The sequence below is a fragment of the Tauraco erythrolophus genome, chromosome 5, assembly GCF_009769465.1.
Source record: "Tauraco erythrolophus isolate bTauEry1 chromosome 5, bTauEry1.pri, whole genome shotgun sequence".
Taxonomy (NCBI): domain Eukaryota; kingdom Metazoa; phylum Chordata; class Aves; order Musophagiformes; family Musophagidae; genus Tauraco; species Tauraco erythrolophus.
In genome coordinates, this window is record NC_141469.1 from 45758208 (window position 1) to 45778951 (window position 20744).

At 35.9% G+C, this 20744-nt stretch overlaps 1 protein-coding gene across 1 annotated transcript in view; it reads right to left on the reverse strand.

Annotated features, from left to right (window-relative positions):
* Positions 1-20744, reverse strand: part of ARAP2 (ArfGAP with RhoGAP domain, ankyrin repeat and PH domain 2) — a 132524-nt gene that overhangs the window by 50788 nt on the left and 60992 nt on the right. The window contains exons 15-20 of the mRNA XM_086612484.1: positions 17250-17394; positions 14430-14532; positions 13565-13763; positions 11394-11457; positions 2339-2502; positions 50-262 (exon numbers count right to left, since the gene is read on the reverse strand). Coding sequence (XP_086468610.1) covers positions 50-262; positions 2339-2502; positions 11394-11457; positions 13565-13763; positions 14430-14532; positions 17250-17394 — 888 coding nt within the window. The remainder of the gene's footprint in view (positions 1-49; positions 263-2338; positions 2503-11393; positions 11458-13564; positions 13764-14429; positions 14533-17249; positions 17395-20744) is intronic.

Sequence of the window (20744 nt, forward strand, 5' to 3'; positions counted from 1 at the left end):
ACTAAAAACACACACACAACTTTCGTTGTATTGTTATTGAATACATTACCTAACGCAGATATCCAGAAAGGGTAAAGTTCTTTAGTGAGAAGTGCATCATCTATTTGAGACAGAAAACTTTTCAATACATCAGTCACATCTTCAAGCTGATGTTTTCCTGCTCTTAGTTTAACATTCCTTGCATCTTTTTTGAAGCTTTCCAGGAGTTCAGCCACATTGGAAGAATCACCATTCTTAAGGTAGATCTGCTTACTACCTAAACCTAAGTTACAGAAACACAGGATAAAAAAATAATGTAAAATCAAGTATTCTTTTAAAAATTCCCAACATTATTATATGAAAAGCATATCTGGCTGTCAAACACCTCCTAATTCCTATTAAAATCTCTCTGACCTTTTACACATACTCACTTTGTTAGTAAAAACAATGCCAAGTCTGCTTACACTCAACCAGATCTCTCTGTAATCCCAGGCTTGCTTAACATTATGATGTGTCTTTTTGCAATTTCAGGAATACTCTACAGGCCATTTGAACCCCAAAATCTCTTCAGCACTTCTTAAAACAGTAGTTTCGAAAGGCATAGTAAAGGAAAGAAGTTTTGATGACTGGCATTGCATCACACGTAAAACACGGCTGCTTTCATGACAAAAACTCCCACTATTTTATCACCATACCGATCAACGCTACTTAGGACTCAGCGAAGTATTGTATTCATCCAACCAACATTTCACTCTTAAAAGCCTCGAGACTAAAGTATTCCTTTTTTCTCATTTTTCCCACATTAAGGAAGACATCAGGCAGCTACTATTCTTGTACTTAACAACTAAAAAGCCCAAAGGCAACTTAAAAGAAAACTCAGTCTAAAACAGTCAAGACAACCTTCGATTACTATATATAAGAGTAGCTAAAACTTTTTTTTTTTTCTAAACTTGTGGACGTTTGGCATAGATGTGCAATCCCATTTTTTTTCTTTGTAGAGGCGTTTCCCACATTCCCCACATTTCTTGAAAGCAAATCATGTTTTACACAAAACCCTGCTTTTCTTATATAGCTGTCAAATTAAGTACTCTGTCAAAACCTACGAAATCACGTTTTAGGTTCTTGCAATTCACCTTTCCTGTAATGCCCACAAGCACTACCATTTGATATTGCCTTTGTGTTGTTACTGGCAGGAACAGCTGTGGGACTCGATAGTGTCTGTCATCTGTAGACCACAAAGACTGAACCTTTACCATGATGACAGGAAAACATGTATGCATAGAAATAACACATACAAATAATTCCTTCAGCTTTCGAATGAGTATTTTAACATCCTGAAAAAAACAAGTTTTTCAATAAAGATCTAACTTATATAAAAGACATTAAGAAATTGAATTTTTATTTACAAAACATGAAAGTGCTTCTTTTGAGTGGCAGATATAATTACCCTGCTTTAACAACATTTTGGTGCATGAAAGTGCAATCTACACTTAGAATAGTTCTTATTGTTAATGATTAAAAAATAATTTAGCAAAAACACTGTTTTTTTTCCTCTTGGTTTTAGGCAATAGTTGTAACCCAGACACAACTATTTAGCATAATGCAGTGTTGCCATGTTTGAAAGTTATTTAAACTTCAATCACTGAAATATGAATTAGGATCTCATACTCACAGAGGTTACAGAAACATTTATCCTGAAGACAGATTTGTATTGGGTTGACATGCACTTGGCATTTCACAAAAAAACTCAGGAATTTGCAGCATCAAAAAGGACACAGACATCAGCTGCATATGATCTAATGCTATGGAAAGTTATGCTGGCATAATTTACTTAAACAAGCAGTAATTGACTATACATCCTTAGGCTATTACACTGAAAAAAACAGCAGCCTTAAGATTGAACTCTGCTTCACAGTTAACTTCAGTTTCCCAGAAGATGTGCTGACCAGTCCAGGCCACAGCCTTTCCTGGTTCACATAGCTTGTTTTCAGGGTTGAGGTGTTCTGCTGTGAGGCACCGGACTCCAAGGCTCCGCTACATCACGCAAACAAGTCAATTTTTAAAATAAGAAGGTGTCTATAAAGAGCATCTACCTAGTTGTATTTCCCCAAACTGTCCATTCTCAGATGTCTGGCAGTGCACTTCACCACCACATCAAAGAGCAGCAAGGCTAACAAAGTGTATGGTTTTACTTTCAGTAATATATAAACTCATTTAATAAGATCTGATCGTGTGGGGGCTTAGGTACTAAGTAAATAATCTTAGGTTGTTTACTTAGTTTGTTTACTTAGTTTTAAAACAAAAAATCTTGTTTTACTAAGTAAATAATCTTAGGTTGAATAAAATCCACTATACTTACCATACTGTGTAACAAATGCTATACAGCTGTTCACTATAATAGGAACATCATTTTTGCTGAGCTGCTGATCTTGTAACGCATTACCATCTGTACCTGCTGCTTTTTCAATTGCAGTATACCAGACCATGAAATCCAGCTTTGTATGGCCATGGATGTATAGTGTTCTGAAAAGTATAAAAATATTTTGAATGCAGGAAAGGAATAGAAAACCAATGTTATTGTACTACAGCAACATAGCAGATGTCTGGAGAAAATAAGAAATACTTAGAAGACGACATTAAGGCACCTTCCAACACATAAACCTGTGGTGGTGGCCTATTGTTAGAGCATTTATTTATTTTTTTAAACCAACTACATTTGTACTAGCAGTGTCACAATAAATGAAAGAAGATCCATAAACGCTGTTACAGGCCTTTGAAAGGACCTGATCAACATTTTAATTACTCTTCTTCAGTCCTGCTCCTACCCTGTGCATTCATAAGTCCAATTAAGTTAAACGGGAAAGAGATTCACAGACAACTTTCAATACTGGAAAAGGCTTTTGCCCTTTTCTACTCTGCTGCCTCCTCCTTCTGTACAGGAGCTGAGACATATTGAACTTCCCTCCTTCACATCAAAACGATCACACTCAGGATATCACAGAGCTAAGGAACATGTATGAATAAACTAAGAGTTGAGGTAGAGTAAGTTAATGCAACTCTTTAATTATCTGTTTATCTCAAAGCATGGACCTGTTCTGACTTTATTATTTAAATATGCTACAATAATCTCTTCTGTTTACCCCTGACAGAATAGCTTCTAAGAGACAATTCCAAAATTGAAAAGTTTAAGGGTGTATGTCCACCCATATGTGTGTATGTAATAAACAACTGATTTAAGTGTTAAAATAGCAAACAAACTTTTCTACTTGCATACTCTTCGTCTCCCACTAAAGAGATGCAAGAGATTCATTTTCTTTAATGACAACTTATTTTCTAATTAGAAAAAGTTAAAATGTTCTGCTGAACTTCTACAAAAATACTTTCCTCAAAATACAAACATTCATTTTTATTATTTTATTTAGAAAAAATCTCAAAGCATTTTATATAATGATGGAATATTTAATTTCAATTTTCCTTTATTAGCATCTCTCAATTTTGCTTTTATAAACATTTCCATTCTAGCATTCCTATATCAATAGCAAGTGAGGATGCAGTCAATGTACACATACAGACCCAGGATCTGAAGTATTCTCAGGATCCACCATACAGACAGTTATTCAGCAGCAGAGTAGGAGACACTAAAATATTTCATCTTACTGAAGCCCTTTTAAAAAAATGTCTCTACTTGATTACTTCTAAAGTCCTATTAACTACCATATATGCCTGGCTAGTAGAAACAATAAGCCTCTCTCTTACATTAAGAAAAAAAAAATTATTTGCATAAAGCTCTCAAATTTTTACAGCAAAATGAGCATGTATAATTTAATACTTCCAAATATTTTCTAAAGACCTGTCAGCATTGGTATCGCACACAGGTGTTCTCAGCCAATGGCTTCCAAACAACACATCACCCTGACATCCTGTGGTATTGCTGTAGCCATATATAAAAGGAAATTATAAAGTCTGAACTGAGCAGTAGAGAGTCTGACAGTGCATGTTACACTATTTCTTTAATAATATTATTCACAGTTCAGCAGAGGTTAGGACTATGATTTATAGAAGATTCATGGTGCTTCTGAACACAAGAGATGCATGCATATATGCATATTACTGTGTTTTTATTTTCCCTACAGAACAGCAGGATTCGCATTACGATATTACACAAAAGGATAAATGGAAGTCTCAACAGACTATTTTTTTGTTATCTAAAGAATTATGATATGTACAGGAAGCAGCATACTGTAAAGTAAAAATATTACTACTTTTAAACAAAAGGGCAACTCTGCCATATATCAATGAATTGGTACTGGAGGAAGAGAGAAGAAATATAGTAGTGCATTGAACTTTAAAGGTAATTTAAACTTATCTCTATTTTTTACAGAGATATGAAAATTTAAATCATATGCCTGTCAATCAACTGTTGTGATATGTGAATTACCTAAACTATGTGAAAAAGACCATCATGTATTCTATGGATCTTCCCATCTTCCCCTCAATACATCACATTAGAAAAAAAAAAAGGTATCAGAACTATCAAGAGATGATGCTCTCATTATTTTCTAAAATTTGAAAAGCTGTTGAGTTAAATTGAAATTACAGAGGAAGAGATTTAACAAAGAAAATGAGCTGTTTAAGTAGCAGTCCTATAGCACCAAAACAGTCATGAAAGAAGTTGTTGGTGAAAAATATAAAAGTGAAAAATCTTGCTGCTGTTGTGGAACTTGGATTGTTCATGGAAGACAATTAATTATTTTAAAAAAACAACTATTAACTTTGCCCAGTCAAAAATCTCCAGACCAGTCACCTAAGAAAGATAAGTCAAAGAAGCAATTTCAGCATTTACTACAAGACCATAAAAGAGAAGGGAGAAAAAGAAGTGAAACCAGCATCAGACAGTGCAGAATTTAGTCAATTTTCTGTGGAAATGGCTTAGAAAGCTCATCCCAAACCACAGTATCTTTAGCAGAGAGGGAGCAGACCTAAGATACATTTAAATCAAAAACATACAATGTACGAATAAGAAGTTTAAGCATTCCTTCTAATTTTAACACTTTGAGCAAAACTTAACATTTTTTCCCTACTTGGAAATCATTTGTTCATCTCCATGAACCTGGAAGGCAATATGAACAAAAAAGGGGAAATTAGTTACCAGCAGAAAAGCACAATTTTTCTCAAAGCACAGTAGGAGTCTTCTACAGAACTTCATGAAGTAATAGTGACAGCTTTGAAGATCTAGCTTCTGCTTTTCATGTCACTGTCATCATTTCTTCTACACAGTTTTCAGAGACAGTAGTAATAACAAATACATGTATTTTCTCACTGAACTAATTGCTACTATCAAAATATAAATTTATACTAAATCAAAGCTTACGACTAAGCATGTAAACACAGGCTGAAGTGTACTGATGTCTCATATCACAAAATTGAGCAACTCTAATGTCAGGAATACTTCTAAGTTTATAGAAGTAATCACGTTTGAAAGAATTCTTACTACAATGTGTACAAAGATCTACCTATCATGCAGACTAACAACTTCTTTGCACAGACTCTGAACCTAAATGCATTCCTGCAATACAAATTCAGTGCCTTCTACACTATGTTTATATATGTGCTTTCTCCAGTTCAAAAAAATTGATAAAGAGCACACACTTCATAACAAATAGTTAGCAATAGTGACTACATGGTGAATAATGGCAGAGTTTCTGCTCTGTTAAGTGTGAAGCACATACAGTCTACATTCAAGAAATTATTAATTTAAGTACTCAAAGAAACAAGAAGGTCCACCAATGTAGATTTCTGCCTTAGTGAATTGAGGCAACCGAATTGTAAAATGACTGCAGCAGTCCAGGATCACATAGTCTCAACAGCAAGGAAGCTACTGTTAGCATTTCAACTTTATCGTGGACTGCCATCACATCCTTCTGCACCAGCAGTCAGACAAACAACTATGTGAGCACCCTTCATCCACAACAGTGCCAAGGCTCATCTATAACCCATCTAGCAAAGTTCACTAGCTTTAGCTACGTCTATATGCTTTATTACACAACTTTGCATTGGGAAAGCAGTGATACTAAGTGATTCTGGGTAAGGGCTAAGGGTTAGAAACAGATATCAGTACAACTCAGTGACCTCCGGCAATTTTTAAGTGATTCTAATAATCTATGTGCCTGAAAACACAGGCCTAAGAAAGTATGCATTGCCACAAAATTATATCAGAATAATCAAATCACAACTAAAGCATGGGAAATTCCACTAATAATTACAGACACATAAAGGTCAGCAATATTTCTTCAAAGGATATTAACACTCTTACATCCAGCACATTATACTGGAAGCACAAGTCCTTTCACTCATCGGACTCTCACATTTAGATTATTTCTGGATTCTAGAGTTTTGTGCTCATAACTGCATTTTACAAGAAATCTTACTGTTACCAAAGGGTTAAAAAGAAAGCATTGTAACTAATGAACCATCAGCACAAAGAAATTGTGCCAGTATGTAGGAAAGGTTTATTATCTATAATAAGAAAGAGCTAACTACAAGAGAAGTGTAACAGGGGAAAAAAAAAAAAGCACCATCTGGATTACATTATGGTCTGAAAACATTCACTGTCACCTAAGAGAGAGCTTAAATTATTACAGGAAAACCAACAAGAAATATTTGAAACTGAATTGTCTGCACAACTGTTTTTCCTTACAGTATGGCATTAGAAATTTTGCATTAAATTTTATATAGAGAACATATTTAAAAATTACTGTATACAGTTGTTTTCAGACACCTTTCCTCTCTTCAGTGTACAGATCCCTCTGTTGACCTCTGTTGACCTACACATGAGTAGCTTCTTCACCTGTCTACTATGCAACTTCTGTTTGGATGGCAACAAGAGATCAAGTATCACCGTTCACTTCATGAATTTTACAAAGAGATAGAAGAGATCAAGGGGAAAACCCAAACTGAATATGGAGCAAACCAGAGGACAATGTCAAACCAGAGGGAAATGTCAGACATAGAAACGTGGAAAATGGTTTGCCACTTCTAGCAGGAAGTCAAGTAGCATTTTAACTATGAAAGCTGAACATAAGAGGAGGTGAATGACCATCTGATTATGGCTTAAGAAAAGTGTTGTGAGAAGTCAGGATTTCCAGCTGTGTTCTAACATGTTGGACAATATGTTTCAAAACAGATGAGGGTGCAATAAAATTTCAATAGGTGCTACAAATGGGAGTGTGTTCCTCTCTAATTTACTTTAGCAAAGACATCCAAAGACAAACATGAAAAATCTTTGAGATCTGAAAAAAATAATCTAGAATTGGAAAAACTCTAGGATTATTGTGAAAATTTAGGAAGTACACTAAGCTTCAAAACCAACAACAATCCTCAAGAGATAAACAGTCTTGTTGCTTTGAGAATGTTTTAACTTGGTTAAGCCTCTCATGATATGCTGTTATGTTGCAATGTATAGTATGATTACCACCTCTGATGTCTGAGCTGGTAGTCTTTCCTCAAACATTTCTGTCGTGGTTCAGCCCAGCCGGCAGCTCAGCCACCACGCGGTCGCTCACTCACTCCTACCCTCATTGAGGTGGAGAGAAGAAAAATGTAACAAAAGGCCTGAGGGTCGAGATAAGAGCAAGGAGGGATCACCCACTAATCATGGCCTTGGGCCAAAGGGACTCAGCTTGGGGACAAAACAATTTAATTCGTTAACAACAGTTCATTCAGAGAATAAGAAGAAACAAAGCCAGATTTTAAAAACACCTTCCCCCTCACCCCTCCCTTCTTCCTGGCTCTGCCTCCTCCTCCACTGGTGCAGGGGGATAGGGAATGGGAGGTTGCAGGTCAGTTCATTGCATGTTGTTTCTGTTGCTCCTTTCTTAAAGGAGGACTCCTTACACTCTTTTCCCCCTGCTCCAATGGACCCTTTCCTCATGGGACCATCCACAGACCTCTCCAACAAGAATCCTTCCTGCAGGATGCAATCCTGATCCACCAGATTGCTCCAGCGTGGGCTTCTTCCCCGCAGAGTCAGGGCTTCTTAGGGAGCTGCCACCCGTTATGGCATGGAGTTCTCCACAGGCTTCTGATGCCTCTCTGCCTCATCGTCAGCCTCCATCCAGCAGCTCACAGAGACCATTCTCTACGACCTCCTTCAGGCACAGGCATCTCTGCTCTAGTGTGGGCTTCTTCACAGGCTGTGGGTGGATCTGTGCTTCACTGTTAACCTCCACGGGCTGCAGCGGCGCCACTGCCATCTCACCATGGGCTGCAGGGGAATCTCAGCTCCGGCACACCACCTCCCACTCCATCTGCGCTGACCTTGGTGTCTGCATGGCCGTTTCTCTCAGGTCTCGGTCCTCTCTCCGCTGCAGCTGTGCGGGACCAACAAATCTTGGCAGACCCAGCAGGACATTCTCCACCCAGCAGGCACTCCAGGAGCGGGGTGCTTCGGAGCTCTCCAAGCTGCACCACTGCGGCCATCTCCAGTCAGGCAGCGGCAGCCCAGTGTGGGCAGCTGCCCCCCCAGGAGGCTGGTGGGCAGCCTCTGCCTCCCCAGTCTCTGCAGTGCAGGTCCAGCCTGATTTGGGCTCCTTTGTCCCCAACTTAAATAGGGCATTCGCAGAGGTACTGATTGACTCGGTCCAGGCCAGAGGGGATGGGGCGTATGACCTGGCCAGAGGCCATTCCGACTGGTTTTGGAGCTGGGGAAGCTTTTCACAGCTACTTACAGGGGCCATTTCTGCAGCCCCTCCTGTGCCACCAAACCCCATCACATAAAGCCCGCACAATGTCAGACAGACAACAGATGAACAGCAAGGTGCTAAGTAGAAAACAGGGTAGACAAAGACCAGAAAAAGAAGAGGGGGGCAGGAGTGGATTGTATTAATATCTAAAACACTTCAGAAAAATCTCACATGTCTTTTGGTAGTATTCTCTCTGAATTCTTTTTTTTTTTAAATATAAGCTGGAAAGCATGTTGCAGCCCAAAATCAATTGTAAATTCTTCCTCTGAGTAGTTATGGATCAGATGAATGTTAAATTTATGTACCCCATGAATGCAACATACATGTAAGTTTACTAAGAATTTTTAACAAGTCCAGAATTCATAGATTTATTACATTATAATTATTTCAGCAGTAAGACGAAGTTTTTACAGTTCTGACACTGTTTACTTGTGTATGCAGTCACTCTTAAGCAAGAAGTCTGTTTGTAACAACTTAAGTCATTCTTTTGCCTACAATAGCCAATGGAAAAAAGTTTCAAAGAAAAAGGTACATGCTACATGGAATATATCAACCCAATGACTGAGACTTGAAAAGAAGGCATAAGTATTTCTAAGTAATATGAAGCTAATTTGAAGTCAGTAACAGAAACTGAAGAACAGCATGACCCTTCAGCAGGAAAATACTCAAGGTATTTTCATAATTTCTAATACGATTTAGAAAGATGTTGTAAGACATTGACCACATTTATTTCTTTATGCAAAAAAGGGTGGATTTTTTTTCTTGTTTTGATCTGGGTTTTGGATTTTTGTTTTTTGTGGTTTTTTTTCCCAAACTTTTCTTAATTCTGGAAAAATCTTACTTGGTTTTGTTTTATTCTTACATTATCTGTAATGTGATACAGAATGTAATGGGTGAACTTTATAATTTATCCTGCATTTAATTGATTAACAAATTAATGTGAAAGCTGTCAATAGATCAATTTATAGGGTCTCTTTCAAGTGATCTTTCCACGCCAAAGTTGGCATTAGACAAGCACTGCTATAAAATGACAAAATCGGAAAATCTAGAAACTATGATACATCATTTAGTTGATGCTGATGACATCTCAAAGGTATTATCTAATTATACTAATTTATCTAGGGTTTGGAGGGGCAGAAGGAGGACTGCAGGTTTTGTTTTCATTTTCATTAATTGAGTCTAAAGATAAAGGTGATTTTATACTTTATCATTTTGCACACACATTAAATTTCTTATCACTGCAAAATGCAGTATCACACAACTGTGCTGAGCACCTGGGTACTTCTGGAGTAATATCCTAAGCAAGAATCACTATGCCAAAGCTTATATATCTATATGGCTTTTAATGGTTAAGATAATGTGAACACTATGCATTTAAATTCTTTATGGCAGAATTCAGCGAAGAAAAATTAAACATATTCATGGCCACTATAAATCAGCCAGTGCCCTGTTGAAATTATTTTCAAATAGTTCAGAATTTCCATTAAACTATTAAAACAGTTCAGGAAAAACCCACCCTCACTTGACAAAAATATTATCATGGAAGAAATAATAAAAGCTGACTTGGGGCTAGAAGTTTTGCTCAGCATTGATATCTATGAAATTAGATGTACAGTTTATATTCACTTATTGGACTGCATCTTGAATAGAATACGTCTGGTTCCCTGGTTGGCCTATGAATCTTACTTAATGCTGAATCTTTCAATATGCTTCTTTGAAAAAAACCCAACAGGAAAAAAGTGTTTAGGATCTGCATCACCTTACTGAATTCTGGAACTTAAACAGTATCTTAGGAGGAGTTAAAATTCAGAACACGTAAGTTACAATCAGTTTCTCCTACTCTGAATATATGTCAAAGGTATCTGTGAGGTTTATTTTGTTGTTGCTTCCCCAAAGAGGAAAAAACAGTCTTCCTTTATTAACCTATTACTGGTTCTTCAGAAGACTGTAAACACTGCACCACTTCTTACATAGACATTTGCCCAATAATCTATCATTGAAATAAATAAACACCAACCTATTACATAAGAATTATTTTTAATAATTTTACTTTCATCTTTAAATTTGTACTCATATATGAGGCAGAAACATCCTACCTCAGTTCAGTTTTCAACCTCCCATATCACTGTATTTGACAGAGTAACCTCTGCAGAATATTACCTACTTGGAAGCAGATATGGATCACATTTGCTTCACAAGTATGTTTTTTTCTAGCTAGTATGTTGTTAACTGAGATAAGACATTACAGTAAGAATAATCAGGCAACTCACACATACTCCTCTCAATCCTGACCTACACAGATTGAGTCAGAATTCTGGGACATGAGTGATAAAAAAAATTTGAGAAGTAAGTGGTAAATGCTCCAAAGAGGTACTCTTCCTTTGCAGGGTAAAAGAAGTTAAGTCCTTTTGAAGAAACCATTATTGGCAGACTAATCTGACTGGGAATAATTTTCTCAGTGGGAAAACTGCCTTTAATTAAACAGTACTTGTTAGCATTTCCTGACACAGACATAAAACGTAATTAATACACAAAGACTTTCCCTTCTTTAAGAAGTCTGCAAATTTACTCTCTCTAGCAACCACAAGTGAAAAAGCTTCACGACTGATCAGCAAGAATTCTAAAACATCAATATAAAAGCAGATCAAAGCTTTATTCAGATAGGAACCTTACCTTCCTTTTTCGACGAGCAGCAGGACATCTATTTTCTCTCCATTTTGCATCATGCTACTGATTGCTGAAAACAAAACACATACACATTCATATGATCTACACAGACACACATATATATAGATCTACACAGACACACACATATATATAGACAAACACATACAGGGACACATAGGTATGTTTTTTTGAAGTGATTTTCAGTGACAGAAGGAGCACGGAATTCAAACATTTCAAATAAAGAATGCTGCTGATAATACAAACAAAACTCCACAAAATACCACAACACAGTCACATTTACAAGAAAAATTAATACAGAAAACTAGAGAGGAAGGTTAAACAGGTACTTTTTCATGTGAAAACACGCTATAGTGTTTTAAAATACGAAAATTAAACTTGTAAATACAAGTTTTAGAAGACGTAATGATTCAGAAGTAAGCTGGATTTTTGAATCCATAAATTTACTTGCACCCTGTGGCTGTGCAATGGCTGTAAAATATTTACAATAATATAACTTGATTTATATGTTACACCATGAAGATCACTGCCACCCTTCTTTATGTTGCCTTGTGCTACTCCTGCTAAAGAAAGCGCCCTGCAAAACGCCTGCATTATACATAATACAGAAAATACATCTGGATAATTTCCAGTAAAAGTGCCTATAAAACTATACTGTGTACTATACTAAAAATAGTAAATTAAATGTAATCTGTTTACTAATTCAAAATTCTGAAAAGTTAATTCTTTCAACTTTTAGGTCTTATATATAACCTACATCTTATCTCAACTAATTCCCAGAGACAGTGAAAGTCCTGAATATCAATGAAGCTCAATAAATACATTCTGATGCACGCTATGTGACGGTTTTGTATCACAGGTACTCTCCTGGCCTCGTTTACATTTACTGAGTCAAATTATCAAGAAGGTTGGTGACTATACTTCCACTGATGATTCGTTCTTTGGCAAATTTCAGTTATACAATTCAGTCTTAATAATGACGCAGATTTATTTTGATGAAACTAGAAATCAAAGAAAAGATAGGAGTACAAATACATAGTATTTCCAAGAAACACAACTCTGTTAACACAACTAATACCTAAAAATCAAAACCCAAGCAAAAACGATTTTCAACTGAAAGCTAAACGTGTGTTTCAGTGCTATACTTGAGACACACACTGATTTTGGATGCTCATATGATTAGGGTAGGAGTAATTACAGTTGCATTATCAAAATTAGTATCTGAAACACTTCTCCTACTGCCTAACCTTTTAGGGCAGAATTAAGATCAAAAACTATTCACAAGTTAAAATATCGCTAGAGGCATAAAAATATTCCTGATTAAAAATCACCTTCATGGTGTTATTCACAGCAAATATAAGGTGCCAGCAAGTAAACAGGAGAAAGCCCAATGGCATTTAGGCAAGTTCCTGCAAAACGGTCCACAATCTGACAGCATTTAAAAAGAGGATCATCAATAGGGACCTAAGTTATCTTCTCTATGTTACTTTAATATAAAATCTCAAATTATTTTTACTTTCTTACATAACATATTGCCTTGTTCAATATAGAAACAAGTAGGGCAGATATGCTTAAAGAGGATTCAGGGCATAATTACAGACAATAATATAAAATTGGTCATAGAAGACCATTTGTATAAATATTCTTATCTTTCCACGTCACGATATTGAGCAAAGAATATTTTTAGTATCAGAAAAAGAGAAAAGTCTATTAGGCTGTGAAATAGTTTTTCAAGAGAATTATAATTTTTTCAGTACATTTGAGTATTTTAAAACTAGGCCTGTCAATCATCTCAAGAACATGTTTCTGCAGTGAGTATGTCTGCCCTGTCAAAAATGAGACAATAATCCCAAAAGGTCATATATTATTATTCAAATTCTGTACTCTTGTAAGAAAGATACTGCTGCAACTGGAACAAAAATTGTCTTCATTCCTTATGAAGCTTCTCTAGTGTGTGCCACTAAGGGAAAAAAATCCAAGACAGAACTTTAACAATTCCATATTTAGATGAGAGTTGGAAGAGCATCTGGCTCATGCAAAGGAATAGTTACTGAGCAATATAATGTTTATGACTTCAAAAATGTAATAGAAATATCCTTAACAGTGAATTAACTCCATAGAGTGTTTCCTAAATTCTAGAGTTTAAACAAAATTCTTACTTAGTTCTTGCAGCCTCCTTAGATATATGGAATCCTCTTCAGCGTTCTCCATTTCAAGACAAAAATAAAGGCTCGACTTCTCTATAGCAAACCAGCCTTTTCTCCACTGATCCAGGTTATGGCAATCTTTGTAGTACAGCTGGCCTATCAGGTCACAGTCTCTCTCTAATAAGCATTCAGCCACAGCGGGAACAAAATGCTACCAAAGAAAGTGGGGTGAGTCAGATGAAGAAAAAAAAAACCCTCTTCCCCTAAAAAAACACCAAATCAAGATATTGCAAATCTATAACATTCAAGAAGGAAAGCCACAGTAAAAAAAAAAATAAGACTTTCACATTTATCATTCATAAACCCATATATACACTAAATCTAAATTATAAAATTAAGCATAACATTTTTTCCAGTTATACTCTACAACTCAAACATTTTTGCTTTTTTAAACTACAATTGATTTTATTAGTAATGTGACTATCAGCATTTGACTATCAGCATTTGGTGCTGTATTTTATGCAGTACTGCTTTATGAATTCCGTTTCAGCAAATAAAAGAACAAAATCACAACTATAAAAAACTTAGCTGAAATAAATTAATATAGTATATGTCTTTATACTAGAGCACCTTTAATATATTCTTAAGGTCAGCATTAAAATGTCGCTTCTATTCCTTTTCCATTTTATTTTATTATCTTGTTTCAAGCATTAAATCACAGAAGTTACTTCTTCCTGCTGCACAAGAAACCATTACACACAAGATAGATCAGTATTCATCAAGGATGGCTTCTCAGAGGATTTTACGTTAACAATGACACTTTATTCACTGTGCAGAGGCTCCTGGCCTAACTGGAAAAGATAATTATCAGTATTACCTTAGCTATTGCCCAAGTCCATCTTCTTTGTGAATATGCAGTTTCAGCTCCAAATAGAAAAACACGCTCTGACATTAAGTAGATTTCAAAGGTAAAGATGTCCCTAAAGCAAGCAAGAGGGAACAGGCAGCTGTATTTAGTCTTCACAACAGTAGACACACACGAGTTCCATTTCTCTATTTTTTCATTATTGCATACCTATGGAATGGAATCCATTTGCATTTCTCCTCCAACATTACAAGCACAACCGAGCTAATAACAGACTATTTTATAACACAACGTGATCAAAGTGCTTTTCAAGACAATAACGTGTTTAGCAGCTACTGTACAACAGTTTTTTCAGTAATTCTGAAATTAATAAAAGTGTTTACATATAGTCATTAAAATTCACAAGGACTTTTTTTGCTTTTGCAAGTTCTTGTGATTTCAGCAAGTATATTTTTGTGATGCATTCAAAGCATTTTGTTTAGGTTTAATATAAGCAGACCAACTCATTGAATGGGAAGTTGTAAACAAGTTACCACAGAATCATAGAAATGTTGGTTCAAAGGGACTTTTTAGATGTCAATTAGTCTAATCTTCTGCTCAAAGAGGGACTATCACTAACCATAGATCAGAATAGCAATGAAAATTCTTGAAAACCTTAGAGGATGGAGACTATTATTTCTCTCAGCTACCTGTTCCTGTTCACCACCACCATTCTAATGAGGAGGATTTTCCTATCATCCAGTCTGAATCTCCCAAGGTGAAACACATGGTCACTGCTACTCCTTGTATGTCACCCGCCACCACCAAGAGTTTGGTTCTGTCGTGTTTATGACTATCCTTTGAAGTTCCTGTAGCTCAAGAAGCTCTTAAAAGCTTTTTAGGAGCATTTCTTGGTTTGGGTTTTTTTTTGTCTTTTTAAAAAGTATATCATTTTGTCCTAGGTTTGAGATAGAGTTAACTTTTTTGTGGGAAGCTGAGAGGGGACACACAGAGATGGCTGACCCTGACTGGTCAGGGGGCTATTCGACACCATGTGATGTCATGCTCAGAGTATATATTGGGGTAGCTAGCCAGGGGAGGGGCATTCACTTTGCGGTCAGGAGTGGGCTGAGTTCCGAGTTCCAGTTATAGCACTCATTTCGTATTTTTCGTGTACTAGTATTATTGTAGTTATTAGTCCTTCTCGTTTTTTTCTTGTATTGTCCTATTAAATTGCCCTTATCCCAACCCACCGGTTTTGCCCTTTCCTCACGATTTTCTCCTCCCCACCCCACCGAGGGGAAGGAGTGAGTGAGCGGCCATATAGTAGCTTAGCTGCTGGCTGGGCTAAACCACAACACATTTAAACAGATGGACCCCATTTTTCCATTTTTAACTGACAAATAAAATAGTAAAAGAAGAAAAAGCAAACCAGTTGAAAGAGGGGTGGAATTTGGAAAGTAATTATCTTGTTGGACTTAGGGTCAGTCTTTAACTTATAAATTATGGTTCACCAATTTATAGTATGATTTCATCTGTTAGCTCTCCCTAGAATCCAAATAGATGGGAGTACACTTTTTCATTTCAATGCTGGAGATTTGTCTAAATCTAGAGAACTAAACACGAGCCATTTCTCATTTTCAATAACCACTATGAAAATTGTATGTAAATACTTAATACTGACTAATAGAATAGACATTTTAAGGATCGATTGTTTCACTATATGAAATATAAGATTTATGGAAGTTTCTCATAAAACTACCCAATTGCAGATAAAGCACAGCAGAAGGTTAATAATTTCCTAAAAGTGAAGTATTAAGCCAACGCATTTTTAATTTAGGTATCATCCTGAAGTGGAACCATTTGGAGATGTGGCAAGCAATAAGTTAGATTTGATGACAGAAGGAAAAAAGTGTTATTTTTCTTCTTTCTGGATACCACATAGCTATGCTATTGCAGAATACTGAATGCCATCTCAACTATATTTTACAGCATGTTGAAGCATCACCAAGTTTCAAGATTTCTCCCCTCTCAACACCCTTTATCTCTCTAGTAGTTAAAGTCCTTTCTTCTCGTTATCTTTTCCAGAAGCTTACTGAAAAGACTGCTTTCTTTGCAGACATTGTTGCTTTGCAACTAGTAGCATTACAGTATTATACTGTAGAAAGATCCTGTTAATTTACATACACATAAATTTAAAAGAAAATGTTATGCAGTTTGTTAGGCAGATTCAAAGTAGAGTTTAAACAAAAATGTTGCCCTAGAGAAATCAAGTATCATTGGGATGCAACTCAGATTTAGATGAATCTCCATATGATGTTTTTAATGTACAAATGGAATGTGAGAGCTATAAAAGAAAAACAAGACCACAAAAAGAGTTGCTATCTTCAAACTGACACAATATTCAACCAATAGATCTGTGACCAAAACCGAAAGCATTGTGAACACTTATCTGCTGCATTATTATCAGGAGAAACAAAGCAAGATATTTGGCTCAAGGCAGAGGTCAATCCCAGAAAGAAAAATGAGTATTAATTGTTCAATTTATCATCGTGTAACCTTTTAAGCACTGAGAATATGCATTACAGTTTTAATAAGAAACAGATGTATCTAATTTATGCTGCCCTTTTAAATTACCCTAACATTTTCATTATATCACTATAAATAAATAAATAAATAAATCCCCAAATACCACTTAGCACTTATTTCTTGAAGTTAACATAAAATAATTCAGCTTTTTTTTCCTAAATTGCATGTTCAAAATTAAGGAACAAGTGAACAGCTCTGAAAACCCAGAATAAAGTCTTCGAAATATCTGAGTTTGTTTACTGAAATATTATTTCGGGAACCTACCCTCTGTTTAAAAAGAAGTCTGACTTGTGCACTACAAGACAGATAACTTCATTGATGTCAATCATACCATTAGGAGTGGTAGCTTTATCATTTTCATAGTAGCTCAGAAAGCCGCTTTCCAAAGTGCACCATCTCTTGTTGCCATCTGTAATTAAAGAAATATTAGAAAAGTCAGTCAGCATAACAATAAAAATTACCTCTTCTTACAGAAGTTGCCTTCCAAGATGCATATAGCTCTGTTGTAACAGTAACACATTTACAATGAAATCTCAGTCTTATTGACTTCAGTGTAGTGGGCCAGGAGTTCAATGTTGATACTACTTAACCTACTGAAACTCTAGCATATAGTCATTTAAGAAAAGAATATTTCAAATATAACACACTTACTGTGACTTTGTAAGTGTATTAAATCACTTCATAAGTTAACTTTACCATTGTATTGGGACTTTACTTCACTTGCTGTGGAACTTGATGGGGAAACAGCTAGTACACAACGTCATGTTACATGTTTAGCAGAAGAGAGTTAAGGAAGCAAAAAAACCACACTACAAAGTTAGAAACACTGAAAGCTACAAGAACAGTATGTTCTGACAAGAGCTGATAGTAAAAGGAGTGAGTGAATCATGGTATGTAGCAGGAAAAAAGAGCTACTCTTTCATTTATGTTACTGGAACTAGAGGCTAAAACCACATCAATCTGTCTTCCACTGTTCGGTAACTCTTGGTTGTCCACTCACTGTCACAAGATCACGGCAAACAATTTAAGTCTTTCAGATAGTCTAGAAAAAACAAGGTCATACATGCCAGACCTTGTATCCATTGCATACTACCAGAACACATGAGGAAAACACTATCAGAGTTGTGTTATTAAACATGATTAATTAAAAAAAAAAAGCTACCAAAATAGTAGAGGATGACAAACTGAAGAACAGAAAAACTAACAGAACAACCTTTTATAGGTACATCAGTTGTTGAGCCCAGTTCTCTCCTACTGCAGGCCCAAGTGTCAGACAGTAATGAAATTATATAGAATTTATTCCTGTATACTGTGGGAGATAAATGGATACATCGTAGACAGGCAGTAGCTATAGCCATTTCAAGATAGCATATTCATGACTATTTGCTACTCAAAATATTCATGCATTCATTCCAGCTTACATCTAGTTGCTAGAATATAATTTGAGGTGAATCTATTCCCACTACTGCAGAGAAGAAGGTCCTAAGAGAAAACCCTCTGTTTATTTCTGCAGTCTTAAAATTCCTTTACAGCTGCATATATTCTGGTAAAGTGTTTGTAAGAATTTGGTAAAACAGCTCTGGAAAAAAAACATAAAAATCAAACAAAAAAAACAAACTGCAGTTGTAGCTAGGCAACACTTACTTAGTATGTTATCTGATATTTCATCCAATTAGCATTTCTGTTATTTGCTATATGATTTATAATGTTTTATAAATAGCTCAATACTTTGTCATTGGTATTTATTTGTATCATGGTATTTGCTACCTAGTTTTATCTATATTCTGTCTAAACACACATTTTAAAAACTAAAATAAACATAAGTAAAGGGCTTGAAAATGTATAGGTTTACAGAGTTGAGCACCAAACTTGGACGTTTTGATTGTTTAAGGGTTTTTGTCCCCCAGCTTTCCCCCTCCCATCCCCCAAAGCCTATTCAACAAACTAGTCCACTGCTTCAGTATTCATTAAACTGTTACAACTCTCAAGGATAATTTTGGAATGTCAAGGCTTTTAACAGGGCTCCATAAAACCTTTGACACTAAAACCAGAAGTAAAAAAAAAAAGTACAAAAAAAAAAAATCAAACTCAAGTTGTTAAACCTCTAACCTTTACTGTTTGATCCACTGCATCAGAATGGCATCAATGTTCAAGTTCTCTTCCTATTGACCATCAACAGCTGTTAACTAACAAACAACTTTCCTCAGAAGATACGTGCCCCTGCTGAAACCACTGATGCTGCTACAATGAGAAGTATACACAAAGTTGGCTTATTGACTCCTGCACTATCTGAAACACATGTAATGAAAAACTGTACTGTATTTCCAGATGTTCCACTTGGTTGTTACAAAACCTGGGTTCAATTCACAGCACTGAATGTTTTCTTGAGTGTCCTTTCACCATTAGGGCTCAGCCCACAAAGGGATAAGTTTTCTGTGACAACAAATACAGTACTGAAATTTTCAGCCTTTGGCACTAACGGCAAGGCTGACAACTGCCTCAGAGATTCGTAACACTGAGGAGAACTTAACTCTGGTTTAATGGTTAGACAACTTAACAGGATTCTGGCTTACAGCTCTTTCCACAAACACCATTGAAAAAAATAATAATAAAAAAAAAATCAGCAGATCAAAATCCCAGTGTACTTTGGGACAAGGCACAAAATTTAGACAAGTACTGTAATGCCCAGTGAGAGAGTGGTTCTCTCTCTCTTGCCCGCCCAGTGAGAACTCAAATTAGTTCACAGCAAGTCAGAACTGCTTCCACAGGAGAACTTATTTCTTTTCTCTAGAACTGAACAGCTAGGTCACTTTTTTGAGTAATGTGACCTTCTTATTTCAATCTTTACAGACGGAGGAGGGAACTGAAATTGTCTCCCATACACATTAGTACTCTGACCAGCAAATTATTTTTAGAGACAATAAGGAAAAAAAAAATTACCACTTATTCCCAACAATCTGCAATATGCACATCCCATATTACTTCATGTTAATGAGATTTTATAAAGGAAGAAACAGTTCTTGATGTAGGGAAAAGAATCAATACAGAAGGGAAAAAAAAATTACATGTTTTATGTTTTAAATAGCAAAAAACCCTTTTGTCATAATACTTCTTACACATGACTGAGATATATTAGAGCCCTCAGGCAAGAGAAGTTTCTAATTCAGAATTGCAGGGTTTTTCTGTTGTTGTTGAAAGGATGTTATTATTACATCTTCCTCCCTTGTCTCATTTGTAATTTATCTTCTTGAACTGCAAATGGTCAGGGAAGCCTGTCTTCCTATATATCTCTAAAGCACCCATCCCAGAAACATCAGTCCTGGCAAACACATAGGTAATTCAGCCTTAATGCAAAACCAAAGCAAAATGACACCCAAATAAAAAAAACAGCAGAACATCCACCATCTACAAGACACTATGACCATTTCAGAGGTCGAAACCTGAGTTGAGGGAAATCAGTTGCTTTCCATTTACTGTATGTTCCTCCAAGCAGTAAGTGCAATGCTAAGTAATAGACTACAAGCCTTCAAAGCAGCTTCATTTCTGTCCACCAAAAACTTATGATGGAAGACAGTCAAAATTCAGTTATGTCCTGTCTGAGGGCTTTCTCCATAGATATTTTTAAGATATTCTACTAATGATGCTCACTCCCACTGCATCTTCCCAAGAAATACTACAGAAGATATTCTATGAGCATTTACAACTAAATCTTCAATCCATACAGGTATTTACAAACTTATACTGGGCTTTTAACATACC